Source organism: Paramormyrops kingsleyae, chromosome 9 (genome assembly GCF_048594095.1).
Source record: "Paramormyrops kingsleyae isolate MSU_618 chromosome 9, PKINGS_0.4, whole genome shotgun sequence".
Classification (NCBI taxonomy): Eukaryota; Metazoa; Chordata; class Actinopteri; order Osteoglossiformes; family Mormyridae; genus Paramormyrops; species Paramormyrops kingsleyae.
The window spans coordinates 37,776,895-37,804,843 of record NC_132805.1 but is presented as its reverse complement, the minus strand read 5'-3'; the positions used below and the strand labels follow the sequence as shown (position 1 = coordinate 37,804,843).

Here is a 27,949-nt window from a genome sequence, read left to right as displayed (position 1 = left end):
GTATTTCAAGATTTTTTTTTTATTTATTTTGATTTGAGATTTTTTTAACCAATATTTTATTCAATTTCAGTTGCACTGTTAAGAAGGACATGTTTTGCACAGTTTAGAAAGATAAAGGAATATTTTGTAATAAATTTGTCTGCAGCTCTGTAAAAAAATCGTGAGAAAATTGTATCGTGAACGAATTGTGAAGCGTATCGAATCGTGAGTTGAGTGTATCATTACATCCCTACAACAGATCAACAAAAAATTTAGAAAAGACACTGAATATAAAAGTAGACTTAATGTAATCACTGCCATTACACCTGTAATGAAGCTCCAATATGGGGTAACTTCTGTGGAGACCCTTAATACAAACAATAGAAAGTAAGATGGGAAACATTTGGCATCAGAAAGAGCAGAAAAATACAAATGATAATGGGGGAAAAGTGAATAACAGAACAAGGAAGGAAAAAGCAGCCGTAACATAAGTGTGTTCCTGACTGGGTTTTTTGTGTGAAAATACAAATGTGCTATTCATTTAGCTTTTTTAAAATTGGAGAAAGCTTTATTACTTTGTCTTCCAGGTAAAATATGTAAACTATGCAGACTGCATGCAAACAAATATTACATACAAGAGTTGGCACAACATTGTCATCAGCGGGGTTCAGTACTGCTGTTAAATTTGTATCACTCAATGTACTGAAACAAGATGAGAGTGATTAATTTTAAAAAATCAATACAAGTATCAATAATACTTTTAGAGCAGCTGCACTTTAATCTCCTCAAGGTGACTGAGGGACAACTGGACATCCTACAGACAAGGTAGAGGTATGATCCAGGTCCAATTGGTGCTGCCGGACCAAGTACACACCAAAAGTGACCTAAAAGAAAGAAAGAAAAAAAAAAAACTCAGCTACGGTCAGTACACACTGAACAATGAAACAACTGTAAGAGAGATCAAAATAAATGGCCAGAACAAAGCCATTATCAATCAGATGAACCAATAAAATTGGAGATTAAAACATGTACTTCTGCTAGTACCTGAACTGGTTGTCAGACCTTGTTACACTTGATAGGTTATCAAAATTAGAGATCAATTGTACCAAATCTTCCATGTCTGTTGTAACATCGAATGATTTCCATCTTCAGTATTATTTTTGTCATAATACTCATATGAGGGTCCTTGTACTGCCTGTCCTGGCTACATATACATGATGTAAACTGACCCAAATGCAAAAATACCATTTATCTGAGGTCCTTCAGACTGCACTCCCCCTGTACTAACCTTCCCCTTGCGGCAGGCAGACAGTGAGTTTAGAGGCTCCGGCATGTGGGTGGCAGTCTGCTGATCAATCCCAATCATGTGACATCTTGCGCAGAGGTCCGTCACCTGGCACATCACATAAGGAGCTGCTCTGATGAGCCACCTGCTCATTGTCAGAAAACTATACTGATGCCGGCTAATAGGACAACTCACCTGGAAGACTAGGTCACCAATCACCACATGCTTCCAGTTATCCTCCTCAAATGGTTCTGCACCCATGACGACTAGATTAGCACGGAAACGTGCAATGAGCTGCTGGATGTCAAGGTTTTCAGCCTCAGGGCCCTGTCTGTTTCCCACAAAGAAGATATTAATTTAGATTTTATACATTCAAAATTTGTATACATCAATCCCCTTGTCTAAATTACTCAGAATGTCCACACAACATTTTAATGAGTGATAACAATTTTAACATTTATAGGATTAAAGGAAATTTTGATAACAGTTATCTCTTCAACTGTATGTGATGACTAACATCTGAAAAATAACACCTTTATTCTCTTCAAGCAGAATATTATGATATAGGTGTCACATATACAGTAGAATCTGCATGGCATTATACCTCTCGTTGATATGCTCCTTCAAGAACTTGACACTGGCCATGTTGATCATCAAATACTGTGCTTCATTTACCAGAGATAGACCAGCTACCAGCTTTGCATGGTCTGAAGAAGAGAGTCACCATTCATATCTTCACATATCATGGACTAAGTCTTCTAACTCCAATTCCCAACCTGAGATATTACTCTGCTCACAGTGAGTCAGCTGTGGCTAAGTGGCATGGAAGATGAATTGACTGCTAAAAAGGTTCTATTAAGTTGACTAATCAATTAATTTATCGATTATGTGTTAAATATAAAGTAAACAAGGAAGCAGAACAACCCTTAGCAAAATCAAGACCAATTAGCAAAATCTCAGGCCAAAATTCAAAGTGGAAAAAAGAATAATATACCATGGAACCAAGGCTAAAAGTACAGAAATTCTGGCTGTATAAGACTGAAATGGGGGGGGGGGGGTGTAATGGGGGAATCTCAACCTCGCTTCATTCCTCTGATGAAGCCAGGGCTCTGCTGAATCAGACGACAGGGCTTTCCCAGAAACTCAGAGATCCAATCAGCAGCTTCATCACCACAATCGACACTCTGAACTCTGAGGAAGAGAGAGAAATATACTATATATACTACTATATCAGTGGTGCCCAAACTGGGGGGCGCAGAGGTATTGCGGAGGGGCGCACCAATGGGATAGCCTCAGCAAAATAATCTCTTCACAGACTGGACATTTAAACAAATAAAGCAGCACAACATTACAGTAACTAACATTAAATAAACCACTAACTTACTTGTACGATTAGAGCATTTATGTAATTTATTTAAACTTTATTTTAATAGGTAAATTAACTGAAAACCAGTTCTCACTGCTTTACGTGATATTCGGGAGAAATATCAGATAACGCATCGGAACTTCCTGGGATACAAACGTCACGTTCTTCAGCCAATAAGGGCAAAGTTGTGTCGTCACGGAGGCAGTTCCAGTTTGTTCAGCCAGCTGAGAGGTGCTGTACGACCTGTCTTAAGTCGTCTTGCTCTTGCAAGGTTTTTGTACCATGTGACATTGTGACGCGTGACGACGTTTTGCAGCGCTGGACAAAAAAATCTAACCATATCATGAAAAACGAGGTTTAAAATTTTTTACATGAAGTGCAGGGAGACTATCAATTAATTGTTATGATTTAGTGTTGTTTTGTGCTATAGTATAGGCTGAAACCTGTGGTTATCATTAAAAACAAAATGCGGTAATCGTAAAACAAACTTTAATTTGTGTACACCAATGAATATTAACAGGAATGTTAAAGCTGCATTTGCATAATTTCAAACTTATGCTGGACTTTTATTTTTAATTGATTGCTCTTTTTTCTCCCATAGTGGTGAAATTGCACCATTTGTATTTTGTAATTGCATTCGTTTCGCTCAATTAGAAAAGGGAGTTGTATTTCAAATAAAGTTTAAATATGAACCTGTGTAGTTTGAATGGGGGGGGGGTCAATAATGTTCCTATCTAGAAAAGGGGGGCCCTGCAGAGAAAGTTTGGGAACCACTGTACTATATAAAGTGCTCACAGAAAGTCTTGGGATGCTTCCTTAATGGAGTAAAATATTGCTAATTTAATGATTTAATAAAAATCATTGCTTTTTTCATTTGCTCACAAAAATGTCACATTAGAAGCAGCCAGTAGTTTTAAGTAAGACATTCTTTTCAAGTACTAATAAATTGAAACCGAAATTATTAGTTATTAAAAAGCTGTTTTGAGTTAAAAAGTTCATTGATAAGCAGCTCTGTATTGTTGTGTGGTGTAGGTATTTGCTAATGCCTTTATTTTGGGAATGTTGTTTGATGTGGCAATGAAATATAAAGACTATACAGCCACAATAGTCACCAGTTAAGCGGAATTTTTGGGTTAAAACCATAGTGTGCTATGATGATGGTTCTTGCGGTGTTTAAAGAGAACCATTACAATAAGATCAATTAAATCAAACTGCACAAACGTTTTTGATTTTGTGGCAGGATACATGTTTTCCTATTCATTGAAATCAGGAGGATCTGCCAAAAGCATATTATGCATAGTGCTATGAAGAATCGATTTATAATCAATAGTATCAAAAGATGTAAGAGAGATGGATAATACTGCTTCTTTCAAAAAGATTTATGACCTAAAGGTCAAAAGGTTACTGGGTCAAAAGTTCACTGGGGGGTGAGGTTGGGGTGGATCCGGGTGATGCAACGACTAGTGACGTTATTTATTAAATTATTATTTTATTATTTATTATTATTTAATTATTTATTACATTTAAAACAAAGATTATTCAGATGTATAATAACAGTTTATGCATCTAAAATACACAAATCACATAGCTGTGTAAAGTGGCCGTTCTCAAACATCATACAGTGATAATATAATGCTAAAATCACATCCAGGGTGTCCTCTGCATTGTGTCCTGTGCTTCCTGGGATAGACACCAGCCTGACTTCAATTACAGCCTGACGTATATGTAATTATGAAAGATGGGTGACTGGAAGACATCATGACATTTGTAAAATAGATAATATAAGACACACATACCTGTCCCCACACACTTTACTCTGAAACACCTTGACACCTGGGTTCTGTTTATTGCCCTCTAGTGGAATGGATAAAGGTTTCATTCCTAAGAGAATTAATTCAGACAATGAAAACACAGAGAAGTCATACAATTGCACTAAGTTCTGATTAAATTTCTTACATTACATGGGAAGCTGCAGTTATTGGCAAGTATTTGTTTAATGGTCAATATTTATGCATGTTTTTGTTAAATGTTTTGTGGCTTCACAAACAGAATCAAACAAATACATATTATGTAACTAAAAGCATAATGAGTAAGCTCTGTATTCCTTAATTCTTTTATTATGTCTTTACTTCTTTTTCTCTTTTTCACTCTTCCTCTCTTCTCTCTCCTCCTTTCTTTCTCTTCCCTTCCTGAGCTGGTCTGGTGTGGTGGCCCCCTGGTGCACTAGGGATAGGTCCCTGAGCTGGTCTGGTGTGGTGGCCCCCTGGTGCACTAGGGATGGTTCCCTGAGCTGGTCTGGTGTGGTGGCCCCCTAGTGCACTAGGGATGGTTCCCTGAGCTGGTCTGGTGTGGTGGCCCCCTTGTGCACTAGGGATGGTTCCCTGAGCTGGTCTGGTGGCCCCCTAGTGCACTAGGGATGGTTCCCTGAGCTGGTCTGGTGTGGTGGCCCACTGGTGCACTAGGGATGGGTCCCTGAGCTGGTCTGGTGTGGTAGCTCCCCGGTGCACTGGGATGGGTCCACAAGCTGTGTTGGCCCCCCGGTGGCCGCTTTCCCGCCTACTGATCTCTCCTGCCCTGAACCTGCATGACCTGCTTCTTTTAATGCATAACACTAGATCAGTGCTTTCTGTTCTACTCATACAGAAAAACAATCCAAGAGAAAGGAAAAACCAAACAAACTTCATCCTAGAAAAGGGGTAGCAGGTCATGTGGGGTGTGGTCTGCCTGGGGTGGGGTTGCCCTGGGGGCTGCCCTCCCTCTCCCTTTGGCCTGGTCACAGTGCATGGTGGGCCCAGCCTGCCTGGGTTGACCAAACTACAACCTTCCCCCAATCAATCTTCTGTGCTCTTACCTCACCTCTGTTCCATCTCTATGTCCTAATGTACTGCTTTTATCTACCCCAACTTGATGTCAGCTTTTCGTATGTTTTTGACCATAGATAAAAGCTAGATAAAAAACTTTTATTACAGGCAAATTACCTGAATCTTGAAAAAAATATTTGCTTCATTTATACAGTTATTCTAACATATAAAGGGAAACATAAGTCAGATTTACAAAACCAGATATCCTAAACAGATATCTTTCTTAAAGTTTCAGGTAATGGTCAGATGATTCGGTATTCCATAGATAGACATCATCTGCCATGAGCTTGTCACCAGCAGTCTTTGGCTGTTACAAAGCAGATATGTCTGATTTTGCCATGGAAGTAGGGCTATTCTGTGTCCTGAATTTGTGGCTTTATGCTGGTGCCACTGTCACAGAACTGGTCAATAGCTTACAGGTAGCTCTTTGTGCTGTTGTCGCTCTGAGGTGTTGCCACAGTAACAAGGCTTACCTGTAGCGTGTAGACAAAGCTCTTTGCAGGCCCAGTGAATGCTAGGCTGGATCAGGCACAAACGAGGCTCCTGCTTCTGGCTCAAACAAACCCCATTAATGTTGACCACCATCCAGAGTCGGTCATAAAGAAGGCCGAGGGGTCCTACTGCCCATTGAGTCACCTGCAACAGTACAAAACACCAGAAGTATATTCAGACCTTGTACTACCGTATTTCTGTTTCATACTGGCTAATGCACTTTGCCATATCTTCAGCCCCTCCTTCTGGAGTGAGCCATGCATAGGTCCCCATACAGGAGAGTACCCTGGCTGTCCATTGGTCTGCCTGCTGCTCCCCTGTACTACCTCACCTGTCTCTCTGCTGTACTGTGCTGTCCCTCCATCTGCCCAAATGTCCCAAAGTTATGCAAACTACCCTCTGCTGGCCCGAGGGAGATGGGATTTCCCTTTCAGCCTGGTTCCTCCCATGGTTCCTTTCTCTGAGGGAATTTTTCCTTGCCTCACCTTAGAATTAGTCTCTGGGGTTTTTGGGCCTGGTACCTCCTCTCCAATTCTGTGACCAACTTTTGTCCCCAGTCTCCCCCTCATCATATCATCACTCTACTTTTTACTCACTTTATCTTTTCACTCAATCTACTGTCTACTATCTTCATGTACCCTATCCATTCTTCACTCACTGCCTTCTTATATCCTCATTATCTACCTGTTTCAGTCCTTTCACTATCTATTCTGTCTTATCCTTCATACCCTTGATACACAGTTGTATATTAACATCATGCCTGAAGATTACATTGCAACAGCTGCTTCTAGGACATCTGGAGATGCATGGCCTGTAAATTCTTTGTACTTGGTTTATTTACTATTGAGAATAAAGCATAAACTGTCCCGTTCATCCATCCATCCATCCGTCCATTTTCTGTGACTGCTTGTCCTATTCAGGGTCAGGGGTCCTGGAGCCTATCCCGAAGGCTACGGGTGCATGGCAATGCTGGTTTGAATTGTCTGTATACATTTATCTTAACCATAACATGCAGGCCTTTGCATCAATACCATTAATGTGGATGGTCCTGGGGCAGTGGTGCTTTCCCCAGCAGAGGGGGCTGATGATTGCTAGTCAACTGAGAGTAAGTGTTGAAAAGGCATCTACTTTTTGTAGAACTGCAAAAGTATGTAAACTGTAATGTAATTCACACACATAAACATAAAAACTGGAAGGCATAATGAAATTGACTGATGAGATTTGACTTGTGACTGGTACTTGGGTGACACTGTGTGACTCAATGGTCTAAACCTCTGTGCCTATGAGCGTAAGGTTCCCAATTTGAGCCTCAGCAGAACAGTCACGTGTCCATGGGCCCTTGAGCAGGGACCTTCACCCCCAGCATGCTGGCTACCCTGCGCCATGAGCCCCTAAGCTTGCTGTCACTTGAATATGTGCCTGTGTGTCTCATGGAGAGCAAGATGGGGTTGGCAAAAAAAATCCCCACAGAGATTAACAAAGTATCACTATTCTATTCTACTGGTTTTCTATATCTATCATGATTCACAGTGCTACTGGGAAAGAGGCTTCTACACAGACAGCGTTCACCATTCAGTGAGCACAGTAAGAGGAAACAGGCTTCTTCACACACAGCATTCACCACACAGTGAGTACAGTATGAGGAAACAGGTTTCTTCAGACAGCGTTCACCATTCAGTGAGTACAGTAAGAGGAAATGGGCTTCACAGACAGTGTACACCATTCAGTAAGCACAGTAAGAGGAAACAGGTTTCTTCAGACAGCGTTCACCATTCAGTGAGTACAGTAAGAGGAAACGGGCTTCTTCACAGACAGTGTACACCATTCAGTAAGCACAGTAAGAGGAAACAGGTTTCTTCACAAACAGCGCTCACCATTCAGTGAGAACAGTAAGAGGGATGGACACAGGGATGTATCATACCTCTATTGCTGCACATGATTTGACCGGATATATGAAAATTTGGCTCAGGGTTCTCTCACAATTGCTTGTCCTTAGTGTGGGAGAACATGCCACAGCCATATGGGAGAATTCTAGGCCCTCCCCTGTGCCACTGGGGCTGGGGATTTGTAGTCTTGTGGGGCTCTGGGGGTGTCGCACAAACGCAGAGCAAGTCGAAGCTGAGTGCAGCCTGTTCAGCCGGATGTAGTCCAGCCTCACTGGCTTCTGCACAAAGCAGTCCACCACAAATCTTAGAAGCTGCTGGATGTCACCGAAGGTGGACATGTAGCCAAAGGACACACGCACTGAGCCTGTAGGCCACCCATCGATCATGTCCACATCATCACCGCACACGTGGCCTGCCTGCACACACAGAGTACAGTGCAACAGGATGGTCACATAACTGCATACGAAAGAGCAGTGATCAAGTCTCATGATTACAGAGAATAGCCATGTAAAATGGGTTACTATCATCACACAACTGAATATGTTAATCATGTTGAATGCACATGGGCATGTGATCAGGTGCAATGGGTAATGTCTGCAGTAGTGCATAAATATAAAAACCGGCACCCATGAAAATTGGTCGCTGCTATGTTCAGGCACTTTCCCAGGAGCTGTATTTTTACTGGACTCTTCTACCAGTCTTACCTGGAGGTTGGCTTTCACCTGCTGGTCGCTCATGCCCAGGTAATGCTGACAGGCTCCTGTGTTGCAGAAGCAGCCAGTGCGCAGCTGGATATTAAAGAGGCTAGCTAGTTTCTGGACCTGCCAGGGCAAGATGGGCACTCAACAGGAAGCAGGAAATGACACACACAGCATCGATCACTTTTCCAAAGGACTTCTCATGTCCCATTTTGTCAGTAAAATCAAATAAAATGCTGCCTACTTCTGTTAGCTGAGCTTCCCATGTCCTGCCACAGCAAGCTGCTTAGGTAAAATGACTACATATTAAGAAAACATTGTATCCCATCATGATTACCTTAGAGTAGCCCACTATATCCCCATGGGCATCCAGCAGGTTGAAGTTTAACAGGGGTCCCTGGGTGCTGGGGTCCTGGTACTCAGTGTCACAGTATAACCTGGCCACTGGCTGGCCATTGTTATGCTGAAGGCAGGACAGCATCATGTAGGTGTGGCGAGCCAGGCCAAATGTGTGTAGCTGGATCCTCTCCATTCCCCCTGAAGTCACCACACATGCAAACACACAGAAACAGAACCAATAAATAATAATAAAAATAATAGTAATAATTAAAATAATATTGACAATAATAATAATCATCATCAAATTAATTTCTATTGCACTTTTTTCCATTACCAAAATCAGTTTTACAATCAAAACAAATGTACTGAAATCTCTGCAATCAAAAATCTTGCTGTTGAGGTCTTTAAAAAGTGATTCTAGGGATGATGCTTATAAATGTAGACTAGAGAACTGTTATATTAATAAGAGGCATAAACAACAAAGACAATCAACCATCCATAATACATAGTTTGGTCCTGGAATTGTGTGGCAAATTAGACCATGCAGAACATAAATGTTCTGCATGGTCTAATGTGTCAAGAAAGGTTGTTGGAACAGAAATACGACTTGAGGGATGATATTCCCATCAATAGTGAGCCTGCAGGAGCTAAAACCGGTGCTCTGGTTAGGTTTTTGAATTTACAGGTTCATGCAACTCCAGATCTCCTACAAGCACCTATTACAACTGAATCTAAATAGCTTCTAGGCTATGGGAGCCAGTGATCCAAAACCAGATGCAAATTACTATTCTACCTGTGCCTCTTTAACCCTTGGTGTACTTTTTTTTTCCAAAAATTTGTTTTTTTCAGTAGATTCTAATTTGTGTGAACCGGTGATCCAAATCCAACTGGAAACTATAGTACTTCCTGATTTGATTCAATTCATCTAAACATTTGTTCTGATTTGTTCACCAACTGATTCAGTGGCACTTCCTGTTTGCATAAAATAAATGAAACACTTGTGCTCTGATATATCAAAAATAGCCTATACACACCCCTAGACCAGGACTCCTGTCGGATGTCCCCGATCAGTGTGGAATACCCAATAATCAGTATTCATGGACTTTAGACTTTAAAATCACACACCTTGGATTCCTCTGGAGATGGAGCAGAACCAAAAGATTGAAGGTACCTGCGTGAAGAACAACCGCACGGAAAGGGGGGAGAAGAAACCGCGAAGTACGATAAAGCCACCAGAAGCAGAGAGCTGTTCGCGACCTCGTGCCCCCCGCCACCCCCAAACTCCATCTCTCGATCATCTCACCACCTCTCCAACAAACTTCCAGAGACTCCATTCGTAACCCTGTAAACTAATTTTCATTCATTTTAATCTAACCTGTCCTGTTCATTCATTTTAGGATCAAAGGCTTGCTGTGCAGAACAGTATTTCCTTTAAGGGTACCCATTTAAATTTCATTACTGCCTTCCCATATTCCATCCTGCTCACTGATTTTATTGTTTTGTTATTCTGTTCTTTTCTTTGTGTTAAGTGTAATGTTTGTTGTGTGTTAGAAATAAAAATGTACAAAAAGCATGCATTTAACCTCTGGCTGAATGATTGCCTCATAATTAAGTCCATTTACTGGTGCAAACCGCCTTAAGCTTTTAAAATTCCCAAGCTTTTCCAAAAGTATCATGAGACACTGTCTCTGCGGCCAAGAGCTTAGTTTGTTATAGAGTTGCTACAGTATATAAGTAGTGATACTGTAATTAATGGATTATATTCATATCCTGGAACTAAATCTTCCAGTAACTGACTAATTGGGACTTCCATGATATTATATTCAAGCATAATAATTAATTTTAATAAACATGCTTGACTTCGGCGTGTCAAATTCCTGGCTTCTTCACAAGCGGGAATGTCAGCTGCTAAATGACTAGTCAGTGCCTCTGAAGAATTTTCATTTGGGTATTGCTTCCGGTCTGAAGCTCATCAACAAGCCATCAATTGGCAGGCCACCATGTTCCTCACCTCCTGCTGAGGAACCAAAAAGCTTAAATCGAAAGATCGTCCCAACCAACGCCAGATTTGACAACGTTGCACATTGACCCCTCCACTCTGACAATCGAGGGATATGCAGCTACTGTCCAAAGGGAGTTTCAAGGTGGAAGTGCCACAAATGTGCAGTCTTCCTGTGCTTGAATGTGGACCAGAATTGCTTCTTCATATACCACCAGAAAAAAATTAAGTGCCATTCAGAAAGGTGAGTTATAGAAACACGAAAGCTACATTACATAAAACAATTACATTTTTTCAGTTTCATTTCACAAGACACACAAACTCTCTCTCTACCCCCCACACAGGCTAAAGCACCATGATCTGCAGCACGCTCGGATTTGTGAAAGGCGGCTCTGTCTCTGTTTTACGTGTTGATAGACCTGTTTTTCATGCTGATATTGTTATTAATTTTGTAAAATTTGTATACTATTTAAGAATAAAACAAATAAAAAAACAAAAGAAAAACACAAAGATGTTGCTTTGATATTTTTGGAAACATTTCATAAATGTTACTTTTACCTTTAACGGTTTCCTGTACCATTTGGTAGACCTCTGTAATTAACAAACATGGTCAGTGTTTGAAAAAACTATTGTTTTTTTTTTTTATATTGGCCTACAGCGCAAAGATCTGATAAAAAATATTTTTTTCAATGCCTTTTTCTGGGTGTGCCACTTAAAGGGTTCATTAATCAATAATAAAATAGTCATTAATTTCCCTAGATATTGGTGGAGACACAAATTTGAGCTTATTTTTTCTACAGAATTGGTGGAGAATGAGGGCACTGGTTTAAACTTATTATGAGCAAACATGCAGCTGAATAAGGGCTGCCATGAACAAACTGCCAAGGCTGATGACTGATCGACCTTGCGGTACTACTATTGGGCCCCTAAACCAAGCTTTTTATTTTCTTTTATTATTAGTAGCTTTATCATTATTATTTTCTTTGGTTTTCTTTTTTTTTTTTTTTAAGAAAAGCACTGCCTTTTCCTTTCTTTCGTTTGGCCAAAACTGCGGTAAACGTTTACCCTGTATCTGACGAGGTTCTCAGATATAGTGTGTGCATTGTGTTCCAGGATTGATTCAGATGAGATTCTCTGTTTCTTAATATCTTGTCAGAGATCTCTTACATGGTTCTAACCTGAATTCTGGTACGCTTAGACTGCCTGAGATAAGACCGATATCTTAGCAACCTATCGGGATCTTACTCCTATGTGTGTGCCTGCTTTAGACAAGTTTCACACCGCTTTGTGCTGCAAGCCAAGTGTGCGTGTTATTTGTAAAGTTGGGAGTCTCCAGTGCCTGACACCTGCCGTGGTTAAGCACCATTTGCAATGAGATATAGTACATTAGCTATCTGGATCTGTCATCACATCTTGTTTTAGTAATAACTTTAAAAGATTTTAAACCAGTCAAAGCGCAGGTATTAGCCACAAGTAGCGTGTGCATGCAATAAAGATGTGTGTCACTCATCAAGTGTAGGCAACTGCCTAGCTATCTCCTTGGTTATAAGTGTAGTCAGTGAAAGCCAGTGTAACCACTTAGGGGACGGAAGCCTGACGGCCTGCCCCAACGGCATTTTTTTCCCGGGTTCCAGTAACTTGCCTGGGGCCCCCACAAAGGAAGCAACGACCCATACAGCCTCTAGTGGTCAGCCATAGCAATAGCACACCATTTAAATTGCTAAAGGGGCAGCGTGTGGCTCAGTGGGCTAAGCCAGTGTGCCTGTAATCAGAAGGTTGCCGGTTCAAACCCAGCCTCAGCATGTCTGTGGGTCGTTGGGCAAGACCCTCAACCCCCAGCTCCCTGGGCGATGCTATGGGTGGCAGCCCTTCGCGGACAGCTTACTCTACAAAGAGCAAGTTGAGGGAGGTGTAAAGACAATTTCACCACCGGGATCAATAAAGTATTGATTGTTACAACATGAGTTTTTCAAATCGTAAAATGAAAAATTCTTGAGTGACCAAGTTAGCCACCCAATTTAAATCCAGTTGAGCATATGCCTTCCATATGCTGAAGAGGAAACTTAAAGGGGCAAGTTCATCAAATCTGGAGGAGCTGAAGGTGGCTGCATTAGAGGCTTGGCAGAGCATCACTAAAGATACTCAGCACCTGGTGACGTCTATGAATCGCAGACTTCAAGCCGTCGTTGCATGCAAGGGATATGCAACAAAGTACCATGCTTTAATATACACACCATTGCTTTGTGCCAAACATTATGGTGCCCTGAAATGAGGGGTCTATGTATAGAACGTATTATCATTTTTACAAAGTGAAACCAAATAACTTTATATTGAAGTCTGGAATGTGCACTTTAATCATGTCTGATTTGTTTGATTTCAAATTTTAAACTGTGGAACGGAGGGGTAAATCAAGGAAAAAGGTGTCTTTGTCCCAAACATTATTACTGTAATTGAAATGTGCAAAACAAGCACCGAGTACTGAATACATGAAACTGTTATGACCGGTGATGTAATTAAGTTTACAGTGGGAAAGTTGCCTAGTTAGTGCTTACATACTTGGATGAACCACAGAGAAATATCTCTCTGCTAGTAGCTATATTTCAAAGAAAATGTGATGAAACACCTAAAACAAACAAAAACAGAAAATATGACAATACATATCTGGAAGATGGTTTTTTGTGGGTGTGTGTGGGGCGATCAGGACAAATATATCAGTCCTAAGGGGCCATGTCAAAAGCAGTTTGAATGTCTCTGATCTATGGCATCATAATGAACTTCTTATTCCTTCTGCAGTTTAATCAATACAGTTTGTATGATCAGGTCTAGCTTGCCTGCAAAAAGTCTTTTATACAGCATGATTGGCCACCAGGTGTCACTGTGATGCAATGTTTCAAACATTTTGAATGGCCGACTCATTTTTTAAATCAATACTTTAATCCCTTCACATTCGCGTGGCGGAAGATCTTGGCGAATGGGAAAATTCACTAATAATAGGCTACTTGGGCACCCCGAACCATAACAGTCTGAACAATAACATAAACAGTATGTTTATTACCAATTTCTAAACGAACAGTACAGTTTGAGTTTGCATGTCAAATTACCTCGTCATTTCCTATATAACATACAATCTATCTAACTTATACACCTGTTTGTATAAAGTTACTACTATACGCACTTGGAGCACTACATTTTGCACTCTGGATCATTAAAAATGCAAAACTAACCGCACGGAAATGTTTACTGTATTTTCAGTTGTTCTGATCCCCTAAAAACCTCATTTATGTCAAACATTTTGGTTAATCTATTAACTGTACCTAACAATATCTGGTTTCAGTCCCAGCAGTGCGGGGTGGTCCACAGTCATTTACTATGGCAGTGTTTCCCCTACCATTATATTAGGGGGGGCACCCCCCTCCCCCCAACGGCACCTCCCGCCCCCCCTTGAAGGTCAAGTTAATTTTATTTTCTATATAGCGCTAGATCACAACAGAAGTCATTTAAGGTTACCTTTCCTATAGAACAGGTCTATACATTGTCCTTTTATTAAACAAAATAAATAGCCTTGTGTTATTTATCTTATTTAAACAACAGCTTGTCATTTTTCGTCTCTACACGGTCGTGCGTTTCCAATTCTCCTCTTCTCTCAGTATTGCGCACGGCGGAGTTCCGCCCCAATGTGCGCGCATAGACACGTGCGTGCACACACAGGTGAGCACACTCCCACCAGCGGACAGAGAGTGCGCGTCGGAAAAGATATCGCATCTACCACCCAGTCAGTAGTGTAAACTATGAGAGGGACTTCTCAACCATAAACAGGGTAATAAATACGTTTCACAATGGGATTTTCTGCTTTAAACTATCACTATTTTAAGGTATCAGCTATCACTTTTAAAGCCTAACAGTTAATGTGTTTGCAGGTCAAGACAAACATCCGCAATAGACTGCAAGGAGACCATCTTGCAGCCTGCATACGGATCTCAATAAATGGGCCAGACGTTTCTGACTTCCCATATCAAGAGGCTCTAGAAATGTTCTTCCAGAAAGATACACTGCAGTGACAAAAGCTGCACACTTTGTGGATAATAGTCATAAAAAGAAATGTTATGATGTTTAGTTCAGTTGTTATATTGACTGCCGTCATTAAATGAAACACATGAACGCCATGAATCCTATTGGTGTCCGTTTGACAGCACTAATGCCAGAGATGACTGTTAACAGGACAGGTTAGTTTGTTTAATAAAAGAACAATGTATAGACCTGTTCTCCAGGAAAGCTAACCTTAAATGACTTCTGTTTTGATCTGGCACTATATAGAAAATAAAACTAAATAAAATTAACTTGACCTTCAAGGGGGGTCAGTGTGTCATTTAGCATGTCCTTAGAATATGGGCATGTATTCATATATAGCCAGATAGTGAGGCTTATTCTCACATCACAATGATAATTACAAGTATAAAATTCAATATGTAGTACTGTGAAAAAACAAGAGGCTAGATTCACAGGGATTTTGATGAAGGCCTTACCTGCTGTTTTACTTAAGCTTGTCTTTTGTTGTTCACACTGATACATTAAAGATTTTAAACCATGCAAAGAACAGGCAAAATTCTGTAGTATACTTCCAGATCTAAATTATAAAGAGATGGCAGGCCTTCATAAAATTTTCTTTCATTTGAAATATTATGATTGTGTTGCGTTCAAATGACTCAGGAAAGCAGCTCTTGTTTTCCCCAATATTCTGTATCTGCTCACCTGTGAGCCTGTGCAGGGCTTCAAAGCCATGATTTACTGCAATGATGTCCAGGAAGGATATGGTGCCATCTTCAAATCTATAAAGACCACAGTCACAAAACATTACACACAGAGTAAGGGAAGAAACATTACACACAAAGAAATTTCGAAGCACATTAAAACTTTCAAGAAATATTCAATGATATTCAATTATTATGCAGCTGAATTGCTAAAACAGTCACCTAAATATGCCTTATAAAGATTTAGCAACAATAGGTAGATGCCACCCAATACAAGGGAAGGTATCAAATTGGTGACTTGAACTAGGTAGCCAGGACAACAATAGTTATGTCTTTCTAAATCTAACACTTAAGTGCTTTGGTGAAACTATATTTATAGACTATGAAACATCTTCACACAGGTAGCTGCATTTTCTGTGAACAAGCTTCACAAAACATTTGAACGCATGGTAGACTGAACAATGTGCTACCAAAAGCAACAGAAGAAACTGGTTGATTGATATACTGAGGAGAGTGTGATTTGACCAAAGTGAATGAGTGCTTAGCTATACCTGCCATCAATGTTAAACCTTGGTACATAGTAGTCCTCTCCAGCCAGGTAGGCTGCGGCTGTTCCTCCGCCGAAATAGGTTTTCTTTAGCATATCTAAGCATTCGTTCCGGATGATCAGGGCCCCTAATCCAGTAGGGAAGCCAAACATCTTGTAGAAGGAGACAGGAAGGAAGTCTGCAGGACACTCCTGTAGGTCTAGGGGTGAGCAACCCACCAAGTTGGATGCATCAAGAAGCACAAACCACTGGCCCTCCCGAGTACATGAGGGGTACAGCTCTCTTGAACGGATGCCCTTGACATGCCACAGAGGGTACTTCTTCCCGGAGTAGTTGCTCTGGGCTGGGTAGCAGAAGAGGTGTGGCGCCTGGGAGTTTCCCACCTTCGGACATGTTCTTTCACCTGCCCTCCCCTCCACCTCTTCAGGGCTGATGGGTATGGATGCTACGCCGATTGGTGATGTCAGGCCACGAATGCCAACCACTGAAGTGTGATTGTCAGTCAGGTAACAGAAAGAAGAGGCTGGAGTCCACGGGAAGCTTTCTGCTACTAGCTTGATAGCTGCTGTGCAGCCTGCAGTAAAGACTACAGTGTAGTCCTCTGGACTGGAGTTGAAGTGTTGCAGGATCCTGTAGGGACAGAGTAAGTGTACTGTCAAGTTCCTCTTCTGTGCTAATGCAGCGTATATGCACCGTGACTTCAGTCCTTGTGTATTTATAAGTCAGTCACCGATTATAGCTGTTTGACATGCTAGAAAATGTTAATTTCATGTCAGGTTGTGAAGCTATAGAATTCTAACATAAGCTCTCAAACAATAACCAAAACAAAGAAACCCGTAACACGGAGAAACTAGCACAGTCACAACTCACTCAGTAACTAAGCTAAGATAACATTTAAGCTTTAATATGAAAACTTTTATTTAACCTATTGTTGCTGCAGACAGTCAGCACTTCATCTTATTTCAGGATGTACTTTAGCAGAGATAGGACTGTATAATTTACTATGTTGTTAATGTTCTCTGTATGTCTGATGCTATGAATCTGCAGGTCAACATGCAATTAAGCCATGTGATTCACTTGAATGTGATCCAGTGTATTCCCCTGCCTTGTGCCCTGTGCTTTCTGAGATAGGCTGTAGGCTCTCTGTGACTCTCTACTGCACAAGTGGCTGGAGGGTAGATGACTCGATAAGTCTTACATGTGTCTCGGTCACATGTGTTGTAATCTACACTCTGCAATGCAGTTTGTTGAATGTTGCGATATTGATTTCCTAAAGACGTAAAGGGAACATATAATTAAGACACCACTATATTTTTAAACAAATCTGCATTTTTAAACCATGGTTAAATTGTGGTTCTGCTGGCAGAGGCTACACTGAGCAGCAGGATGCTTTCAGGTTCAAAATTTCTAAGACAGCAGGACACAAGAATAAGGAGAAGCAGGAGATGCTGAAAACGACTTTAGTGTTTCGACCAAGGTTTACTGCCTTGGTGGGGAGGGGCAGACGGACACCGACAGGATTCATGGTATTCATGTGTTTCTTTTAATGACAGCAGTAAAAAAAACGCAGATATTTTTGTCTGCTTTTCAGGTGGTTGACGTGACATTTTCTGACGCGCGCTCTGTCCGCTGCTGGGAGTGTGCTCACCTGTGTGTCTGTGTGCAGGCATCGAGGCGGAACTTGCCATGTGCGATAGAGAGAGCAGGGGAGAATTGTAAATGTGCGACAAAAATGACAAGCTGTTGTGTAAATAAGATAAATAACACAAGGCTATTTAGTTTGTTTAATAAAAGGACAATGTATAGACCTGTTCTATAGGAAAGGTAACCTTAAATGACTTCTGTTGTGATCTGGGGCTATATAGAAAATAAAATTAAATAAAATTAAATTAACTTGACCTTCAAGGGGGGGAGGGAGGTGCCGCTGGGGGGCGGGGCATCCCCTAATATAATGGTAGGGGAAACACTAGACTTGAAACCAGCCAGGTAAAGGGCGGAAGTGACATTCCAATGCCAGAGATGACTGTTAAGTTATCAGAGTTTCTCATAAATTGTAGGATGACAAAGTGACCTTCAAAAGGAATGAGAAACAGTAACAAATAAAGCTACAAATAATGTAAGCATTTGCAGTACATTACAAAAAGTCTTGCATTCATCACATCTCACAGTCCTCCATTTTTGTCTTCACTATGGAAACGGTACCCCACTCACAGCAACACATACACACTGATGTCATCGTTGTACCCTTTCGGCACCAAGTGCAGTGTGAATGCGAGACGGTTCCTGGTGGGGCCCGTGTGAGCTCCAGCCAGGGCTTGGTGTGAAAGAGCTACCTGTGACCCTGAATAGAATAAGCGGTAGCAGAAAATGAATGGATGGGTTGTGGAATACCCCCCCCCCCCCCCTGCATATACTCTTTATCTGTTTTTGCTTCATCAGAAATGAACAGAACACATGCCTACCACATTTCTGAAGAGGCTTGTCCTTTGTAGCCTATATAATGTGTGTGTGTGTGTGTGTATCACATATGAGGATTCGTTTGTATGCATAATCATGGAATTAAAGTGGTCACTTACAAATGTTAAAGCAACAGGTTGCATGTTTAAATCGAATATAGTCAAATGAAGGACTGATGAACACAGCTGTTGTTCCCACTAGCTGCTCAGGCTATGCACTATGTAGTTCTGTAGTTCAAGCCACCTGTTTGCATGCTAGCATGCTTTTATCAGTCCTAATTGTACTGTTGTTGGTATTGGCAAGGATTTTGCGTGTCTTTAAACTATTCTGCAGCAGGTGGTCAACCATTTTGACAGCATTTCAAAGTGTTGCTGCAAGAAACTATGGCATTGCTCAAGATCATTTTAACTGAGTGTTTACTCACTCTGTTCAGCGAAAAGCACACAGGTTTTAATTTTTATGAAATAATGTTGAAATCATTACATGTTTTATTTATTTATTCCTAATAATATTTTAATAGGACCCCCAATATCTTTTGCTGGTGTAGGACTGGTTCTCTGTCGCATGGACCTTAATCCCTCATGTTTTGGAACTCATTCTCTCACATACAATAACAACTCAATCTCTCTTGCGCACTTTCAACATCTCTCACAAGAAACTCATCCTCCCTTGCTCACAATTACAACTCAATCTCTCTCACTCACTTTCAACAGGAAAGCTACAAATGCAAAAATATCACGGACCTAACCCATAAGGAAAGCTCCCAGTGCATTCTGACTGCTGTCAGCAAAAGGGTCCAACCCAGTATATAAATTGGTTAAGTTTAGTTACATAAAACAGATTTCAGTCCTGGCATCCAGAGGTACATAACATTAATACATTGGATTCAACCCCCACCCCTTGCTGATGTTCTCTATAACAGGAATAATAGATCTTATAGGCAAATCCAAGATCTGATATTAGACATTGGCATCAAAGATTCATGAGCTGCCCCTGGCCAATTCTAGCTATAATAATCCAGGAAGACACACTGATTATTTCCCAATGCCTCATCCCTATAAAGGTCAACAGAAGTGTTCCATCTCAAAAATAAAACCAACACAAGCAGCTCAACCACTGCATGAGTGCAAAGGATTCAAGATTCATAAATGTTGATGGTTTACTCCACATCTATTTCCATCAGTACATTCAGTCTCAGTCAAAGGATTGAGAAAACTTGCTTGAAACCATAATTATCTGGGCTTTAAACTGTATACACATGACATCTGCATTTATGGTCACCACTATTAAGTATGGTGGTTTTTGTGTCATGGTCTGGGTTTGCTTTGCTGGTGACAGAGCTGGTAATCTTTATGAGATCCCTGACAATCTCAACCAGCATGAATATCACAGCACACTTCAAAGGCATATCATTCCATCAGGATTACAGCTGACCAGGTCGCCCTTCATTCTTCAAAAGTACAATGGCACAAAAAGACCTTGTAATTTTTCAAGAGCTATCTGGGAAAGAAGGAAGAACTCAAACTCATGATCTCTGGGAACTGCTGCAGAAGAGCTAGGAAGACTTGACAGGTGATTTCCTGCTGAAACTTCTTAAGCACATGCCTTGTGTTTGTGAAGCTGTTAACAAAGCAAATGGTGGCTTTTTTGAAGAATCCAGGAATTAGAACACTGCTTACTTACTGTGTACTCCACATGTTTTGTATATTGCAATGGACTTTCTTCATTTTCAAATAATGAAAAATGCATATTTTATAAAAAATATTTATGATAAAATCTAGTTTCCGGCAAATGTACCTTAACCATTTATTCCTTTATTGTTTTCAATGATTTTCTACTTATTGTTTTCAATGATGCTTGTTGCACTTATGTGTATTATGTGTATTCCTGTTACATTTAAATCCCCGGTATAACATACCTGTAGCGCACATGCTCCACAGTGTCATGAGTCAGTCTGCTACTGGGGTTGTGGCTGTGTGGGTTACCTGCCAGAGGGAATATTAAAATAGATAAACTGGGAGATCAGGTCTACACACTAAATTCTCAACCAATCACAGTAAAATGCACTTTAAGCAAGTCATCCTTTGTTTATTGTAAAAATCTAGTACATTTTCACAGTGGTTCATTATTATGCACTGTGAATTGGAAGAGAGCAAAAACGTGGACCGTCTGGGGCTCCCCAAGGACTGATTGGAGAAACACTGAAATACAGCAATGTGAAACCACTGAGGTACAACTCTTATGGATTAGCATATAGGCTACAAAAAACCGTGTGTATCTGAAGAATACGCATTAGAAATTGTATGCATTTATTAGGTAAAAAAAACAATTACATATTTGCCAAATAAACCTTACTATTAATGACAAAACTCACAGTTCTGGCTTACTTTTAAATACATGGTCAATTATTTATGCATTTGAAGCTGTCTACAGAATTAGGCAATCAATTTTTCTATGCTTGCATATAATCATCCCTGGGAAAATCTTTAGTTTTCCTGTTTGCCTTTTAGCCTGTTCTTATTCTTGTTACAGTTGATTGTGATTACTAGTGTAGCCTGTTCCTATCGAAGTAGCCCGATTACATCAGTGTAGTCTATTTCTGTGGCTCCTATGGTAAATTGTAACTACAGGTGTAGCCTGACCCTGTAGCTCTAAACCATTGCTGTTTCTCCCTGTGTGGAATGTTTATGGTAGTGAAGTCTGAGCCGATCCCACCATTGTAACCTGTTGCTGTTAGCATATCCCATTATTTTGTGCAATCAGTTCCACTTCCTGTCACTGTGGTCTCTTCATGTCAGTGTAGCCTGTAAGTACACAAGTAATGCATTCCTACTTTTCACCTGTCCCCATCTCTGTTAGTATATGCTGAATACTAATATAGGATTTTGTTAGATTATTGAGTTCCTACTCTATATTTAAAGTAGCATCTGGATACACATTATTGCAAACAATCCCCACTGTTTATATGAAACTGGTTGTTTTCTAAAGGATTTTAGAATGAAATGATTGAGCAGAAGAAATGAAAGCTCACCATAGACACTTCCACATAAATCTTGGAAGAATCCTTTAATTTGTGACTCTGGAAACAATGTTGTCCCTGCATGATCGAGGTAAGTCATTCCTTTTTTGGACAAAGACAGAGAATGTCACATTAATATCTTCACATACTGACCAGAGCTGAAGACAAGATACTATCTGTATAAGTATATGAAACCCCAAATCCACAATTAAGACTTTCAGTTGATACAGCTGCAGTTGCTGGGAAGGCAGTTTGCTTGGTACAGGGTTTAATGCATTAATTGCTGTACATTTCCTACAATTTCAGGGTTCCAGTTTGTTCGTGTGAGTAGCCTTACTTTCTAGTGGACTTTTGTCTGTTTTAATGGGTGACACTTTATGACTTGTAAGACACATTTTGCACTATTTCATTTTCCAAAACTGGATGCTAACAAATCTCCTCCTGTCTGAAAAGGCATAGAAAACGCAATTTAGCCACTAAAACTTTACAGTTTTTGTGAGGGACAGTCGAATTCTCTCGTTAAGTTTTTTTGTGTTCTTGCCGGTTCTCTCGGTCCGAAGTATGAAAATACACGCGAGGGTCCAGAAAGAGAGACAAGAGTTTAAGAGACAGCGAATTTAAATACCAAGGTATATTTATTGGAGTGATTAATTAATCCGAATTAAAAACTGGGGGGACACGTCTCCCCGCTACCTACGCCCCAACTGTATTTTGGAGTATAAGTTAGAAGAAAATTCAGGTGATCCATTGCCATTGGATATGTCTGAATCCGGGGCACAGCAGCAAAACAGTCCACAGCAAATGTAAGTCACAAGACAGGATTCCGAGGGAACGCAAAAATGTTAATATTCTCCAAGCCTTGTCCCTATAGGGGCTCAGTATGAATTACACATATACCCACAGACTTTGAATTTTTTATTTCTAAAAAATTCTCAGGATCTTATGAGTTGTAACTTTTTTAACTATTACAGCTGCATCTGCAGACCTCGGCGTACCTTTAATCCTGGAAAACTCTGCTAGCACCATGCCTTCGAAGTCACCTCCATAGCCGTAATGATCCCAAGACTCTTTAAAACTCTCAAAACGGCTACAGCGGTCAAAATCGTCTAGATTCATTTCATACTCCTCCTTCCGGCCTCTTACAGGATTTCTTAAAATGAAAGGGCGACAGCAGACGCTTTGAAGAAACGCGGCTCACCACAAAAATAAAATTTGATACAAAACGCTAAAAATCGCCATTACGGTAAAGACCAAAGTCCTTAGCTTAACTTATCTGCCAAGCGGCGTACACAATTTATGGGCGGGCTGAAAGCGAAAGAAGCCTACGTTACAGCAGCAAGAAAACGACTTTACTGGCTCGGGTTGGAGAACAGATACTAGATGCATGCCTAACCTTGAAAATAAAAAACCAAATAATTAAATTATTTGTTCTGGTAAAAGTACGTCGCAACCAATATTGATAGTGTGCCAGTACCGATTCTGATATGTGTCAATTGAAAGTAGACAGACACAATGCACAGTTGTCCATGTGCATATACAGTTAATTGCAGCAGCCTCATTTATCATAGGATATGCTAAAATATGTCAGAGAATTACTGCACGTGTTTCTTTCACTGAATTCAAACATTTAAAACGTGCTAAGAATGCCTTTACTGCTTCTTACAATTAAAAGTTTGAAAGAGTCAGAAAGAGGAGCAAGAGATTGTTTTTGGATTCGGAAAGACGAAGGTGAGTGATAAGTATAGGTAAATATACAGTTAGGGTGTTAATTCTCGAGCTAGTCACTAGTGAAATTTAACACCATGCGAAAACAGTACATAGCCCGAAGCTATGTTTTTTTCACTATTATTTTGTTACCCTTTTTATTACCTTATTACTTACTCTACCACCTGCTGCTACCAGTGGGTCTGGGACGCAGCGGTATTCCAGTGGAGGAGGTAAGGAGCATGTGCTGATTACAGAGCGGTGCCGCACCCACCCCACGACAAACCACCTCAGGTATAAGAACCCGAGTGCTGCCGTGTGGCGGTAGTAGACCTTGGTGACTAATATAGGAGTCAGTTGACTGACATAAATATTAAAGCGGCGGTTGGCGGTATTTTTGTCGTGTTCTTAGGTAAAAGCTTCTTAATTTCTTTGTGAGAATAACATACTATCATTGCTTTCCTTGCATGGTGGTAGCTTCGGTGTTCGGTTTCTTAGTTTTGTCGACTAAGTTCGGTAAAAAAAAAAAAAGTAACGTCTTGTTCTTTGTTAGACATACACACACAATTGAAAGCATACTCTTACCCTAATTCTCATTTTGTGATTCCTATCTCCTGAAACACAATTCCACTTTTCCATGACTGCCTAGCCAAACAGAAACTACACCTCCCATCAGCTTTCGGGTCCTTTGAACCATTTAGTTGCCCTGCCAGTACGCCAGATAAAAACGGTAGGGCAAAAACTATTCGAAACATCCTATTTCTCGTTACTGCTGTTAAGCTGTACACGTTAACGATGAATGTGATCTTTAAGTCCGTGGTTGTGTTTAGTGGAGTTTATGGTGCGGGTGTATTTATTCTTCGTTGGTGCTGTACTGGTGTTAAGGCCACTTAAAATTAATAAATTGTTTTACATGACTCAAACTTCTAAAATATTGGTGAGTAGGGGATTTTATATTTTATATTTTTAGCGAGAAGACGATCGGCAACAGAGATATACTAAAACTAGAAAATTAAACTTTAATTTGTCAGTATCTCAACATTTTAAACTCTCAACAGTTCAAACAATTACAAGAAAAGAGAAACCTTCAAAACAAATGCCTAGTCTAAGTGTTTAATGGTCTTGCCACAGAATGGCCCAATAAAAGCGTCCTCCTGACAATAGCAAAACAACAGCACTTCCATTGTTTCAAACAATAGAAGTGCTGTTGTTTGACCTCAATGAGGGTCACTATTATTGGACCACCCTACAAGAGACTACTTGCTCACAGTGCACAGGATATCAGGATTTGGCACATTGACGATCTCTGACAGTTTTTGAGGTGAAAAAAACGGATTTTTTGAAAAATATAAAAAAAATCGAGGCGGCACCAAAAAATTGAGGCGGGCGGCCATGTAAAACAATTTATTTATTTTAAGTGGCCTAAAATAAAGATACCCATTTAGCACCACGTTATTGTTTCAACGTTGAATTATAGTTAAACGCGTTGAATTATGGTCAATGTTAAATTATCAACGTTGAAACTGAATTGATTTTTGGTCAGATTTTGAATATTGAAAAATTGATGTTGGCAAAACCTCGATTCAGTGTTGATATAAAGTTGAACATTGAAGATCAACGTTGTTTCAACCTTTTTGTCTGATATGGAATCAATGTCATTTCAACATATGTGTGTTATCTGGGTATAGGGATCGATCCCCCAGTATCAATACTTGCCTACTCAAACATTCCTCATCCGGTATCGATTACAATTTAAAAGCGTCAATTACAAATGTTTGTTTTCCTAGAAGGTAATCGTGACCGTTACTCAAAAACCTAAAATTACTGTTCACTTTTTCTACGCTTTACACAGCGCATAAATGACCACAGCAACATAGCCTGCGAGTATCAAAAGCCCACGACTTAAAGGAATGGGTGAAAAAGGATAATTTTATATTTTTGTAAAAATTGTAACTTGCATTAACGTGATTATATCTATTTATATACTTTAATATTTATAATTTTTTACACATATAATGCTATCCAGCTTGTGTAATAAGATGTGCTTTTTAAAAGTATGCACTAACCTTTTCTTAATCAGTAACAATCATTTAAAAATATTACTGTCCATGTTTAAAAATCTTATAAGTACTCAGAACTATTAAAAACTCCCAGCTACATGGTTCAATCAGCCTGGTTTGAATAGATTTACACAGGCCTGGCCAATTACTTTGAGCCAAATCTGAGCTTCTCCATCTCAGTAGGGGCATGTCATTCCCATGATAGTTACAATAATAGACGTGTTAGATTTTACTTTTAACTTTTTTGAAAATGCATGCAGAAATCAATAGAACTAGTCCATTTTTAACCAGTACTGGTCCAAGCCGTAGGCAAGCTTCACTGCTATTGCCCCTGTTCGTGGCAAAATGAAATTGGCTGTCAAGTTGGTGTCTCTTCAGAATTTGGCGTCTGTCTGCGTTGTCTATAGGATTGTCTTCAATTTATATTTAAACTTATATTAAACCCTTGAGCCACTAAAATAACTCCGTGGGCTGGATATGGTTTAGACTACTACTTTGTGCTTATTAAGAATATAAAATGAGTCACACTTCCACTAACCAAACAAATACAGTTGTTGATCTTCCAAATACATTGTTTAATATTAGACATCAGATCCAATCTATATATTAACCTACATCACAGTCTGAGATCTGACATACTGTACATACTTCTGGCTGGTCAGTGAAGTAGAATTTAAAAGACAAAAACAAAATCCACTAATGTATGCTAGATCCTATTCTCACTAAATAACTTAAAGAAAGATTGTGAGTATTCATAGGACCACTACTTAACACTTCACCAGCTGTAATCAGACTACTACTTAAGAAAATACTGTAATCATTGTTAACAACTATAGGCCTGTCTAAAACGTTCCCTTTACAAATCATTGATAAAATAGTGCTCACCCAACAGCAAACATACATGCTCACTAATAATGTTTCAGTCTGAATGCTGGCAAAGCCACAGTAGTGAAACAGCTTTCATGAGAGTTGTAAATGATTTACTGCTGTTCTCAGGGAATGCATCAGTACTTATTCTGCTAGATTTCACTGAGGCTTTTGACATTTTCAGCCAGTCAATGTTAGGTTGGAATATATGGAACCTTCCCTAAGTGGTTTGCCTCCTGTCTGAACAATCTTCACCAGTAAGTTCAGATATATAACAGCACTGTGTTATCAATATTGCCGGTGAAATTTGGAGTTCCACAGGGATCAGTTTTGCTACATGCTGAATGAATGTTGCATTATATGCCACTTCTTTTTTACAAGACCCAAAGCACTTAACTGGAGCAATGAGGATCCACTTCACCCACCACCACTGTGTAGCCCCCACCTGGAGCATGCGACAGCAGCCATTCTGTGCCAGTATGCTCCCCACACAGTAGCTAAGGTGTTGAAGGGGCAGGAGAGAATTCACCAATTAGATATAGGGGATGATTAGGAGGGTAGATTTGAAAGGGTCAGAGTGGGCAATTTAACCAGGGCATTGGGGTACCACTCCTACTCTTTTGAAGTATACCCAGGGATCTTTTATGACCTTAGAGAGTCAGGACCTCAGTTTTACATCTCATCCAAAGGGCGGTACCATTTTTACAGCACGGTGTCCCCATTACTGCAATGAGATCCACAGGACGGGCTAACCTGCTGGTCACACCAACACCTCCTCCAGTAGCAACTCCTTTTCCGAGTTGGTCTCCCATCCAAGTTCTAACCAGGTCCAAACCTGCTGAGCTTCAGGTGGATTATCTAGTCTGACTGCAGGTGGACTGGCTGCTGGCATGCTAGAAGGATATTTGAGCATACAATTTTCAGCCATAAGCTGATGACCCACAAATATATCTCTCAGCTGCATCAAATGTCTATATATTCATAATTACCCATTTAAACTGGTTGAATGATTATTTTTTAAGTGTCTTAGTTTTTAGATGTTGCCATGTTTTTCTTTACCTCAGTGATATGATTATTACATGTCCCTTGTAGATCTCTGAAATCACTGGGTACCATCCTTGAATATACAGAATATACTATTCAATAGTGCTGTGTTACATTGTATTATTGTACTATTGTAATGCTCTACTCTTAGGGAGTACAAATCACATATCATTTTCCTTATAGCAGACCGGAATATAATTGGAATGAATAAATATGACCCTCCACTGGCTTCTGGACCGAAGTAGAAGACCGAAGACTGGGTGCAGACGAGCTGAGCTGACCCACAGAGGGCACGAAAGAAGATAGGGCTACACAAAACACACTGTCTCTGGCTTGTTTATTGTTGGCCTACCCAGGGGGATGGGCTGACCTTGAAACCCTAGAGATACTTTTTACTTGTCCATGATATTTCCTACTATTATATAAAGATTCAGCTATGTGGAACATATAGTATTGACCCTGTAATGGCCTTAAGCTACGCAAGATGCTGTATAATTTATCATTACTTAACTATTTACAGTTCATTACAGTTCACCAAATAAATCTTTTAATATTTCAAAATTATATTGCTAATACTGCATCCACTTAGCCCCTGTA

The 27,949-nt window shown here is 40.1% G+C and overlaps 1 protein-coding gene and 1 long non-coding RNA gene across 7 annotated transcripts; one reads left to right on the top strand and one right to left on the bottom strand.

Annotated features, from left to right (window-relative positions):
* Positions 1–3: 3 nt before the first annotated feature.
* On the bottom strand, positions 4–24,063 carry mocos (molybdenum cofactor sulfurase). 6 transcript variants are annotated; one of them, XM_072717024.1, is made up of 16 exons: positions 23,967–24,028; positions 23,547–23,714; positions 21,690–21,779; positions 20,577–20,643; positions 16,205–16,831; positions 15,655–15,731; positions 8,905–9,104; positions 8,574–8,690; positions 7,905–8,285; positions 5,965–6,127; positions 4,427–4,511; positions 2,343–2,455; positions 1,869–1,971; positions 1,460–1,595; positions 1,268–1,372; positions 4–863 (listed from the first exon to the last, which is right to left on the bottom strand). In XM_072717024.1, the coding sequence occupies exons 3-16, from the start codon at positions 21,775–21,777 to the stop codon at positions 765–767; spliced, it is 2,361 nt and encodes a 786-aa protein (XP_072573125.1). In that variant the 5' UTR covers positions 21,778–21,779; positions 23,547–23,714; positions 23,967–24,028; the 3' UTR covers positions 4–764. The 6 variants fall into 6 exon arrangements, with proteins under 6 accessions (XP_072573125.1, XP_023681585.2, XP_023681582.2 ...); XM_023825817.2 differs by lacking the exon at positions 23,547–23,714 and adding an exon at positions 21,374–21,462 and having other exon boundaries at positions 23,967–24,014; XM_023825814.2 differs by lacking the exon at positions 23,547–23,714 and having other exon boundaries at positions 23,967–24,063.
* Positions 23,097–27,916, top strand: LOC140592731 (uncharacterized). The gene is made up of 2 exons (XR_011993181.1): positions 23,097–23,405; positions 27,536–27,916. It is a non-coding gene; the product is annotated as an uncharacterized lncRNA (long non-coding RNA).
* The last annotated feature ends 33 nt before the right edge of the window (positions 27,917–27,949 follow it).